At 42.6% G+C, this 12,300-nt stretch overlaps 1 protein-coding gene across 1 annotated transcript in view; it reads right to left on the reverse strand.

The window, feature by feature from the left end:
• Window positions 1-12,300, reverse strand: part of NPAS2 (neuronal PAS domain protein 2) — a 179,676-nt gene that overhangs the window by 28,696 nt on the left and 138,680 nt on the right. The window contains exons 8-12 of the mRNA XM_054578030.1: window positions 7,022-7,140; window positions 6,273-6,355; window positions 5,453-5,559; window positions 3,116-3,263; window positions 699-783 (exon numbers count right to left, since the gene is read on the reverse strand). Of these exons, the coding sequence (XP_054434005.1) occupies window positions 699-783; window positions 3,116-3,263; window positions 5,453-5,559; window positions 6,273-6,355; window positions 7,022-7,140 (542 nt within the window). The remainder of the gene's footprint in view (window positions 1-698; window positions 784-3,115; window positions 3,264-5,452; window positions 5,560-6,272; window positions 6,356-7,021; window positions 7,141-12,300) is intronic.

A 12,300-nucleotide genomic window follows, 5' to 3' on the forward strand; every position in this document is an offset into this window, starting at 1 on the left:
ACAACACTCTCTCCCTTTCTTGCTTTCTCTTTTTTTCACCCAACATTTGTGCCTGCTTGAAGAATGGCCTTTGAGGAACAGGGCTCTGGTGTGCTTGCAAGTTGCAGAGATGGGCGAAGCCTGGCCAGAAGGAACTTCAGAGCTTAGCCTGGTGCAGGAAGGAGGTCCAGTTTCATGAAGGAAAATGCTTCAGCACTGGCTGTTAACTAGACCCAGACACAGATATAGGAAGTGTCCAGGAGAGGTGGGTGAGCCCTGGAGGCAGTGCAGCAACGCTGAGGCTAGGGGAGGCACAGGGCTCCTTGAATTATTCCATGCTCAAGGAGATGATGAAATAGCCACCAGTTATTTTTCCCTGTGGGAGAGATACAAAGTGGGATTCTTATAACCATTCTTGGAAGACCAGAAAGTTGTCAAACCATGTTTTGAGTCTAGAGGCTATTTTTAGCTCTGTGAGTTCTAACCCTTGGTGTCTTCAGGAGGTTGGCTCATCCTTGTGTGCTCTGTGCTTCATCTGAAGAATGAGGACTGAGGACGGTAACAGTGTCTACCTCACAGGAACACCATGAGGGGAAATAAATTAATACCTTGAAACCACCCTGAAGAGTACTGGAATACAAGAAGAGCTCATAAGGCAAGACATGCTGTTTTTATTATTATTATTTTTATGATAACCCACCTGGCAGGGATCAGCATACCTTTAGTTCTGAAGGGTGGATGGCCTCAGATGGTGGGTCTTCCAAAGCCAGCTCTTGCCTCCTTTCTACCCGGACATCTGAGTAACTAATCAAGAAATCAAGAGGCCACAGCTGAAGATAGGACAGTCCAGTATGACGTGGCAAAGAGGGCTGCGTGATATATGGAGGTCTCTACATGATACCTTCCCAGAAATGTCACCATGAAGGAGACTAGTCATGATTCTTGCCTGAGAAGGAAGTTTTGATCTGTGCCTAAATACCACTGTAGTGACTTCCGATTTGAAGGTCAGAATATCTTCCTTTTCAGGATATTTTTATTCTATTCTCTTTTATTTCCCTCGTCCACCCCCACAAACCTCCAAACATAATTGTCCAAACATATTTTCATTTATAGGATAAATCTCAGACTTCAAATAATTATAAAACTTTCTTAAAATTTATTAAGCTTAGACTGTGCCTAGGAAGAAGTGACATAACTTTTTTAGTAATTACAACATTCAGAAAGTTTTCTCTTAAACAAACCCAGAACTCTACCCAGACCCAGACTGCTGCTTTGTGTATGGATCCGCTTTTTAAATACTGTGGATAAATCAATTCAACGTGGTGACCCAGCTATGGCCTGTGAGGAGATGCAGGCTGGGCAAGGACCTTGGAAGGAGACAGTAGCTCTAGAGTTTCCAGTATGCTTGTTACCTTATTTATTCACTCACTTCACACCTTACTTTCTCTGAGAGTTTCTTTTTAAGATTTGCAAGGTGGAGGATGGAGAGCAAGAGCAGGATCAAGGAAAGGGTCTGAAGAATAAGGTGTTAATGATGATCAGCCTTCTCTGGGGCACAAGGACCCTCTGGTAAAGGGCACAGGCTGGTAGTATGGTTGGAAATGGCTGCTGAAGTACCCAAGGGTGGGTACTTCAAGTCCCTGAGAGTGGGCAAGTGACTATGATGAGCAGGAGCACTGGCAAAGAAAATTAGCGCTTCTCTCTGCTCTTTCCCCAACTTACTAAAGAATAGTGATTTACTTGTTGACTATTTATGTTCCTGTGTATGTATAGTATGTAGCCATCTAACTGTCTACCTACCTTTATCTATCTAAAGGTGTCTAAAGGTATCTAAAGGTAGGTAGACAGTTAGATGGCTATCTACTATACATACACATACATGTACATACACATGAACTGTTTATCTAAAGGTAGATAGTTAGATGGCTACAAACTATACATGTACATGAACATAAATATTTATCAACTATCAACTATAAGTATCAACTTAATGAACATAAATACTTATCAACTATCAACAGATACTTATCAACTATTTGTTTTATATATATGTACATATATATAATGTAGTATGTATGAATAGTATCTGTATATATGTATATATATCATCTATCTACCTATCATGTATTATGTATATATATAAAATACAGCATGTATATGTAATATCTATTGTGTGTATCATTATCTGTTATCTATCACCTATTATGAATACATATAAAAGACAGCACATATGTGTAATATTTATCGTTTGTATATATTTATCATTCTCTATTGTCTATCACCTATCTATTATGTATATGTATAAAATGCAGCATGCATGTGTAATATCTATTGTGTGTATATGTATTTATCTATCTATATATATCATCTATTATATATATATGTATAATATGCAGCATGCATGCATATGCCTGTCAATCTAACCATTCTTTTTTGCTCTCTTCAAGTGCTCTTCTCTAGATCAGTTTAAAACTAATTGATGTTCTTAAAATTTCTGTAGTCAGGGGGTAAAAAATGACATTTGTTCTGTACCTTTGGGAGTTGTGACCTGACATAGGCATCATCTATGAAGTGCTAGATGTGCTGCTTCCATTGGAAGTCCCAGACCCCACACTGGGCTGGGGTTCTCTGCAGCCTCTAAGAACTGCCAGGAACCTGTGCCCACTAGCCTCCTGGTTCTTTTCCAAACACAGCCTCAGTTGCCAGCAGGAATTTTTTAAACATTGAAAATAAAGGGGTCTATGGGTTTGAGCTATTTAGAAGCAAAATTTTAATTTTCTTCTCAAAACAGTGACAAGGGAAGGATGGGGGATGAACAGAGATGAGGGGAAAACATGTAAGTATGTTGGTGAAGCAGTAACTTACTATGTAATGTGTTGGGTTGCCTGGAAGAGCTCATAAGGCTTCAGAGAAACCTGACTGAACACCAGAAGGAAGTCTGAGCTGGGGGGACAGAATGGGGTGTATGCCTGGAGAAGGCTGAGCTCTGGTGATCACTCTGACAGCTGCAGAGTGTAGCTCTGGCCAGTGGAAGAAGTCCAGCCTGGAGCTTGGTCCTCAGGAGCTGGGACCACCTGAGGTGGCCAGACCTCTGACTGAGCTGTCAAGGGCCACTTCTGCCCCAGGCCCCACGCACCTGACCACTGAGTGTGTGCACACGATGAATTCAGGCTTGGAGTTCCACTGGTGGTAGGTGATGTAGTAGTGGGTCTGCAGCCAAATCCACTGCTGGCCTTTGGTCAGAAACCGGTAGCAGCACGACTTCCCTTTGCCAAACTGCATCACTGTTGGTAGAAAATGGAGTCTGCATATAATGAATGTTAATGTGAAAATAATCTTTTTGAAAATAAGCTTTCCAAAAGACAGTATCAAACACTGTTTAATTCCCCAGTTAGTGCTATGTTTAAGTGACTGGTGACTATCAGGATAATGGTAAATGATAATGAATCCTTAAACAATGGAGGAGTGATCCATATGCTTTCCCAAATGTCCACAAGCTTAAAAATCCTCAAATAATGGCAGATACAGACAGTCTCATACTTTGGGTTTAGAAAGGGGCCCAGATTTTCCTGGTGTACATCTTCCTGCTGTAGGCAGTGCTGCCTTTGGAGTTGCACGATAGTGGGGCCACACAATGGGAGAACAGGGCCCAGAGCATACCTACTGGCCAGTGTCCTCTGGACAAAGTTGGCCGCCGTCAGTCAGTAGTTCAACCTCAGTCTACATGGTTCTGATATAGTCGCTACAGAAGCCTTCTACCTCAAGCCCACTGCTACAGGGCTGTGTGGCCCCATGAGGCTGTTGGGGGCTTCTCTGGAGGTTCCCTGGGGCAGAATAAAGACTGTTGAGTTATTAGCCTTGGAGGGCAGAGAGCTGGACTGTGGGTCCCAGGAAGAAGAACCATTTGGGTTTTATTACCCCAGTGCCTGGACTTTAGCGTCTCTTTGCGGTTAAGAAAAATTCTAACTAGGAACCTAAAGCTACAAAAGGAGCTCCTGACTTGGAGAATGTGGTATCTGAAGAGGAGGGAGGCCCAGCCCAGTAAGGGAATAGGCAGGATGGGGTGAGCAGGGCTTGCCTGAGCCCCAGATGCTGAAGGGGATTCTACAGCCATGGTTTTTCATGTATCCTTTCTCCATGAGAGAGTTGGAAGCAGCTGGAGGTGTGAAAGAGTCATGCTTCTCAACTTTTCAGGTGCCCACCAATCACTTGGGAATCTTGTTGAAATAGAGATTCTGATTCCATCAGCTGGTGGGGGGAATCTGAGAGTTAGAAAGTCTAGTAAATTCCTTGTGATGCCAGTGGCTGCTCAAGGACCACCTTTGAGGAGCAAGGGGTTAAAGTTTTAAAGATTAGCCTTAAATTCTAACAGTGGGTCTTTATGAAACTCAAGCTGTTCTTTTTTGAACAATGACAGTAGAGGAGAGAAAGTTATTATAATGGGCACTACAGACAAGGCATCTATCAAAATACAGAGTTGGGCCCTGGCCAGGTGGCTCAGTTGGTTGCAGCATTGTCCCATATACCAAAATGTTGCAGGTTTGATTCCCAGTCAGGGAACATACCTAGGTTGCCAGTTTGATTCCTGGTTGGGCATGTATGGGAGGCAACTGATCAATGTTTCACTGTTTGTCTTTCTCCTCCTTCTTCTCTAATATCAATAAAAATATCTTTGGATGAGGATTTAAAAAAATGCAGTGTTGGTGGTTAATCCATGGATCAGGATCAATGGGTCAATGTTACCGCAAATCTCCCTGTGCAAAACAAGGACTTGGCACCAAAAACATGACTTTAAATGGTTAATTCTTAAGTTCTCTTGTTAAGTGAGAACACAGACATGGTTGTAGTTCTCTCTTACCCCATACCAGGAGTCCTGCCTCCCATACCTTTGCCAAGTGTTTTTTTCTGTGCTGAAAGCTTTCCTGATGCTACTGTCTCAGCTGGATGAGAGACCCTCCTCTGAGCCCCCCAATATGCTGTGTACCTTCCCTTTGCTGTACTAACAACATCCTATAAAGTCACCTATTTCTGCATTTTCATCAGCCTTTGTTCCTACAGGGCAGCAAGAAGAGTCTGATCATCTGACCTGTAATTCAGGTCTGTTACTTGTCTGCTGGTTAAAGAACAGTTATGTGAATTCAGTATTTTTTCCTTGAAATACTATATTACATGACTTTAAAATATGAGCAGTGCCCCTTCCATTTCTTTAAGATTAAACAGCTTGTGTATCTGAGGGATATTGGGAAGATGCTGGGGTGTGGCTGGGTAGAGCAGTCAATTCTAGGTGAAAACACACACAGAGTCATCCACACAAGGACCTCCATCATACTCCTAGGCCATTTCAGAGAAGACGGAATCTTCCACTTCAGAAAGAACCCGAGTAAAAGGCAGACTTCCAGGCTGAGTCCTGCTGTCAGGGCTCTGTAGACAAAGCTGGAAGTCCTGGGTGCCAGGCTAGGAAAGCAGTACTCACGGTGCTGGTGGCACCTGGTGAGGAGCTCCAGATCATCAATGTGGTAGTAGTCATAACCTGAGGTTCCCAAAACTTCAAAAGGCAGGTATCCTATTATTGGAGGGGCTCTGCCGAGAACAATGGGATAATTCGTCAGAGAGGACTCACTATGGTGGCTGCACCTCAATGCTGAGGGTACAGTTTGCACATTTAACAATACGTGGAGGCCTTGTTTCTCAAGAACAGAGGCAGAAAAATAATCTTGCATTGGTTAAAACCCAAAGGGCTGTGTTTTCCAAAGTACTCCATTTATTTATTTATTTATTTATTTATTTATTTATTTATTTGGCATGTAGGTACTCAGTTCCCTTGGCATAGCCTGGCCCAATTAATAACAAACTTTATCACAACTGAATAATTAAAAACAGCTATAGGTTGGATCTGCCTAACTCCAAAGTGTAAAAAAAATTAGAGGGTGAGGAGGGGAGATTGCTAGTTCTCAAACTATGAAAAATGCCGAAAAGAAAGATTAGGCCAAAGAGACAAAAAGCGTTGAAAGAAATAAGATGAGAAGTTTATCTCACTTCTGCTTCTGCCTTCCTGGGAGCTTAAGAAAGTTCCCATTGGTGGGAGTGGGCAGTGGGGTTGTATCCCAAAGATGTCCCCAGTCTGCAGTGTCTGAATCTTCTGAAATGGTCTGACCCAAACACAGAATGCGTCCATAGACATGGCTAAATGCAATAGAAGGCAAACTGCCTAACCCTTGGCTGGGAACCACTTTTCTTTCTGCCAGGCCCAACTTTTTTCTCCCCAGCCCAGATATGCTTTTCTTTTCACACACCTGTGATCCAGAAATAAAAACTTCCATTCCAAGCTGTGCCTTGAAGTGAATTCCTCTAGAGGTTCGTCAACTACACACATTTCCTATATTAGGAGGAAAGAAAGTGTTGCCCGGGGTGACAGATGCTCACGCTAGGGCTATTCAGGATGCCTGGAGGGCAACAGAAGTTACAACTCTTCAGAGCAAGTCTTCAGATAGTGTTGGATTGAAGCTTGTCATCTGTAGCTAATTTGGGTATTAACTGATACAAAATTTATTTCACAAGCTGGGAAAATAATTAGGAGCCAAAATGTCACACCACTCCCCATTATCTCAAAGTGTGCTAAACATGTGGAAAATGGCTTTTCATCTGCATCTGAATTACTAATTTAACTCAACATTCCTGCCATAGACACTAAAGAAATCACACATGAGAGATTTCAGACAAACCCTCAATTTGACACTTGGTTCTCACCTCTGCCTGCCCTGAGTGGTATTAATGTTGGTATGAAATGTAGGAAGGTGTACAGAGCTCCAAATCTAAAGCAGCATCTCCACAGGTTCAAGGGCCTTCAAACTAAATATCTCCTAAGAACTGCATTTAGGGGAGACAGCATGTGGGGCTATGATAGGTAAGGAAACCAGACATTTCCAATTTTTAGTGACAACATCCTTGTAATTTTATTTTTTCCCATAAAGACAATTAAATATAACTACATGGGACTCAACTGTAATAGTTCCATCTGATAAATTCTCTCCCAGGTACTTACCTTTAGGAATTGTGGTGTTGCTAGGCGAACAGTAGCGATGAAGCAGATCTCCTTTCCTAGAGGCACCTGGCAAGGCCTTGGAAAAATGCTGTCAAAGCCGTTACGGGAGGGGCTAGGCACTAGGGAAGGAGGGACACAGGTTAGCCCATCTGAGCCGCAGCCAGCCTGCCTGTATTCCTGTGAACCAGCACTGCACTCAGGGCTTTGTGAACATTAACTCATCTCTTTCTTATATCAACTTGGGGAGTAGGTGCTGTTGTTATCCCATTGCATAGGAATGGAGGCACAGATGGGTGAAGCAACTGCACAAGACCACACAGAATCAAAATTCGAGTCACCAGTACACTACTTGCCTCTCACTTGCACTATCCTGCAGCCACTTAGGTGATTGTGTTGGGAAAAATAGTCTGCGAAATGAGAAGACAGTCTCACTCTGCAGTTAGGTTCCAAATACTCACTCCAGGCAGTGTTTTAAGGGTAAGTTTCATAGTCTGCCAGTGTTTCTGATACTGATGGACCCAGGAAAATAACTTTGTCTTGGCACATGACCCCCTGCCCCTGGCGTGGCACAGCTGGCATTCAATGGCTTCTGCCCTGAAACACCTCCTTACGGCCCTATGTGAGGCAGGGGCTTGGCTAGGACTACTAAAGAGATAGCCTCAGGACTTAGAGTGATCTCCAAAGGTACAGTGCAGAGGCAACAAAATATGTTTACTGCTTTATTTATTCTTACAAGTCTGGGAAGGTATGACTCTCCTCATATTAACCAAGGTCACTCAGAGTAGAAATAATGGAGCAGGGACTGTACCCAGGTCTTACGACTCCAAATCCAGGGTTTTAACAGGGATGATTCTAGGTTCATCCCACCATGATGCTGAGACAAGGCTCCATGTGCCTCCTGAGGAGGTGCCCTTGGCACTAGCAGCAGTTTTCCCTAGTTGCTAGAGATCTTCCCTCAGGTTGACTGTGCGGGACTGCTCTCTTCACCTTCCATGACAGAGAACAATTCTGCCAGTTTAGCTGGAGTTTTCTGGGTGGGTGAAAGGACCCTGTTAAATATGAGAAAAGTCAGCTTACCATGTATACAAATTCTCATCAGTTCCTTGGGATCTTTCACATGGCTGCCCAGGCTGCACCCAGAGCAGTTAATTCAGAAACTCAGGGTGAAGCCCAGGCATTAGGATTTTAAAACCTTCCAGCTTTACCAACATGGCTCCAGGATTAAGGACTACTATCATAGATAATCTATATGACCTCTTTTAAAATATAGTTGATTATATACTGTACATTTCTGAACTTATAGATTAAAAGTTATGTTTTCCAATTAGAGAATATATAAATATCAGAAAACAAAATGCATTCTAAGATGATGTCTACAAGATTATTTGGATTTTAGTTTTCCAATAATTTCTTTATATGTTTTTAGGTTTCTAAGTGATTCAATAATGTCGTACTTTATCCACAGACATGAATAAATTCCTTGTACCAAACATATTCTCTGAACATATCCACATAATTAATAAATGTTTCCAAGCATGACTATAAAGTTGGTAAAATAAAAAACGCTGGTCCCAAGAGAGTTTGCATCTGTCAGTTGGCTTTGATCATTGCAGATTAATGTGTAGGGTGAGCCAAGGAACTTATCAAGGGAAAAGAAAACAATTCCGCATAAGGGAAGGGTTGCCAGATGTGGACATTTGCATGATGAAAAAAAGACAGACTTTGAAAAATTTCCCAGATGTGAAATATCCTTTCTACTGGAATCTAAGAGACATCACCAGCCAGATAAACACCTAGTAAAATGCTCCCTACTCTTTCAGAATATCAAGACCTTCCAAGCAAACTTCTAAGCATTTCTCGGGAATTTAAGAGAAAGTCGTTAATCTGACCTGAACCATGAGCCTTGTTTGAGGGATCCTTTCTGCTACTAAATTCATGTGCTCTTTTGGTAAGTGTCTTCCTTGGTGATTTACTGTGGGGAAGATGGGGACAGATGGAGTGTGCAATAGGCAACACCAACCCCTAATGACTTTAAGGGGCAGGGATGTGGATCATGGAAATTAAATGGATGTTCTGTAGAGCTTCCTGTTGGCCTGGCTGCCTTCCAACATAGTTTTATCAGCCTGAAGTTTTAAAGCTTACATAATTTCTAAAGCTTTAAAGATGAAAATGCATCTCTCAAGGGACATCCCATTGTTGCTTGTACCCTGCACTGGTATGCTAGATATTTTAGAGAGGAGCCCAGAACCAGCCAATGACTCTTCTAAACAAGCCTTTTCCTGCCAAACCTGACGCAGCTGAGGGCTTGATCAAAGGTGATAGTAAGTCAAGGATCAAAATTATAACGCAAGCCGAGAGGAAAACCTTGGGGAGAAAAAAGGTGAAGAAGCTACTTTAAACATTTTGTGAATTGTGTTTGAAATGACTTTCACTCTCAGCATGAGACTTTTTGCCTATCTGGAGAGTCACCACGTGGGCAAACTGCTCCCTGGGTCTTCAGAATAATATTTAATTATCTTATCTCCAGGTAGTTTAGAAACATTAATTAAAAATTTAATTAGCTGTTTCAATTTAAGCAATAGAAAAGTAGATCTAATTACAACTGGCTTCCTGAACCTCTCAGAAGGATAAATCACTCAATGCAGGTACAGCCCTCTTTTATCAGATCCCTGACCACTCTCAGCCTTCTTTCCTCTGTCCCTCAAACACACACATGCACAGCACTCATGACAGAGATAAAAGGGATTATTTCTTGCTACATCCTCCCCACCCTCCAAATCATCTTCCTTAAAATTGATCATACTCTTGCCCAAAGCTAAAGTGATAGCCTTTCCCATGGCAGGAACTGGGTCTAATTATCTTTCTCCAGCTCTGGGCAGGCATCTTGCAAACAGCAGGTGCCAAGTGTTTATGGAATGACTACGGGATGACTATCATCTCACATCCAAGCCACAGCTCAAGGCCCAGTTTGGGAAGATACCTTCTGATTCCTGTCAACAACTAATGCATAGACTATGAGATCCCAGGGTTATCTTCTCTCCACAGCCCAGTCTGGTGCTGCTGGTGGCAGGCTTACCATGGGAGGATTCCCCTTGTGCTCAGGTTAGCTCACTGCCCTACTGATGCAACAACACTGGTCAGAAGAATGCCTAGACAACATCTGCTGCAAATCAGCCATTTATCAATCAGTCCATGGAAAATGTGGGAGTGCCCATCATGAACACCATGCTTGGAGAGATGCAGGATAGGGCTCTGTCTTTGGTCTTCTTAATAAAAGGGTCCATGGGATCACCAAGGACCTCTCTTTGTTTCTGAATCTTTTAGAACAGTCTCCAAATTTAGAGATTCTGAAAGAAATTTTTCTGGGGCTTGCATTCTTGGGATTCCAAAAATAAGATAGTCCAAGGTTGTCCAGAGAATCAAAATGACTTACTTGCACCCAGCATTCACTGGCTTCTAGGTCTGTCTGCCAATAAAGGTGAGCTCCAAATAAATCATAACAAGAAAATACAGGTGACTGTGGGACAAGGAGAGTGCAGATGGTGTGAGAACTTGTTTCCAAAGGGGTATGGGAGAGAGAGTAAGGAGCAGGGATGGTGACAGTGAACCTTAGCTGACAGCAAGGAGTAGAAGGAAATGGAGAAAGACGTACGGATACTCTTCTGCTCAGTATTGGTTCAGTAATCAGGCCTAAATAATTAAGCATTCTGATCAGAGATGGCCTGCTTATGATAAATGACATGCAACAGAGGTAGGAAAATACACTAACAATATACAAGATGACAAATAGCTTTCTCAGCACTTCTTGGAATAAACAAAACACAAAGCAGGCAGGTATCTGGGGAGACATGAAACCATCATGAGGAGATTTGCTAAAGGAAGAATAACATTTCTAAATCTCATTTGTGGTAGGTGTCTGAAAGGTTTCATCAAGACTATTGGAATGTTGAAGGGAAATAATGCTCTGCACATTCATGAGAAATCTTCTCCTCCAAATTAAGCATGATTCCCAGACTCACATTTTTTCTCTTCCCAGTGTACATTCCCCAAGGTGTTCTGGACAACCAGGTTATTTGGGTTCTTGGGAGAGCAGCAGCACCATAATCCTGACCAGTGTTTGGCCTGGGGTCTTGCCTAACATGTGGGGCTAATAGGAGGTTTTCTTTCCTTTCTGCCACTTCTATTTGGCACAGGGAAGAATGATGTTGGAAAGAAGCTGAGAGCCACACCAGAAAGCTGGGGGGGTAGCAAATTGCTGGACTGAAAAATCATACTCTAATGAGAAAATATATGTTTTAAATATCTTCTTTCCCCTGGCATTCATTAATGAAAATGAGTAGTTTTGGGGACCAGAAGATGTAATGGCATTGACCAAATACCCACCAGATGGGTATCACAATTATTGGACAACCCATACCAAAGTTCCCCATACCAGGCTGAAACAAGCATGAAGGTGGTTGATAAATGTATGATCATTCCTTACTGTTCCATTTTAATACAAACTGGAGATGCTCAGTCAGGATGATAGTCTTGAATAATAATTTGTTCTTTATTCTGGTCTTAATTCTTCTGCAACCTAATTTGCAGCAATGAGCACTGCTGGGGAAGGATGCTACATTGTCAGGGTGGCAGGAACACTCTGATCCTGACCCTTGGGGCCTGTGACAGAGAGGCTAGATGAAGCTGGCCCTCCTGCACTAGAATCAAAGGTCTACTTTCAGTGAGGCCTGGCCTGCCTGCAATTTGTTCCTTAATCGAGACACTTCAATTACTTCAGCTTAGGAAAAAACCAAAACAAAACAAGACCTCCAAAGCCAGAAAAAGAGGCAGCCAACAACTCCATTGAACATACAGAGCCAAGAGCTGTGAGCTGCGTGGAAAGGCCTCTCCTTTGCAAGAACTTTAATCTGGTTGCGTGGTTAGAAGCCGGCAGGTGAGGCCAGGGAAGCTTTTATGCTCTGCTGTGTGGTTTCTGGAAAGCTCAGAGTGGAATGTTTGCTGAGGGTGGCTCATTTGGAATCACATCGGTGACTTCTGAATCACTCCTCCCTGGATTTCAGTCAGTGACACGCTTAAATCCAAGGCAGCGGGAGGGGCAGGAGCTCAAAGAGAGGGTGGCTTTCTTTCTGGCAACAGTGGTGGGGCTGGGGAAAGGTCCATGGACTCCCTGTCTGTTTAACTGGAGAAGTAAAAAGATGAAATGGTATTTGTTCAAAAGCATTAATAAAATCTGTTATGTGACAAACATAGCCCTGAATAAAGTAATTTCATTTTAACTC

This window comes from Pteronotus mesoamericanus, unplaced genomic scaffold, assembly GCF_021234165.1.
Source record: "Pteronotus mesoamericanus isolate MK-2021 breed Mesoamerican mustached bat unplaced genomic scaffold, CSHL_Meso_final contig_48, whole genome shotgun sequence".
Taxonomy (NCBI): Eukaryota; Metazoa; Chordata; class Mammalia; order Chiroptera; family Mormoopidae; genus Pteronotus; species Pteronotus mesoamericanus.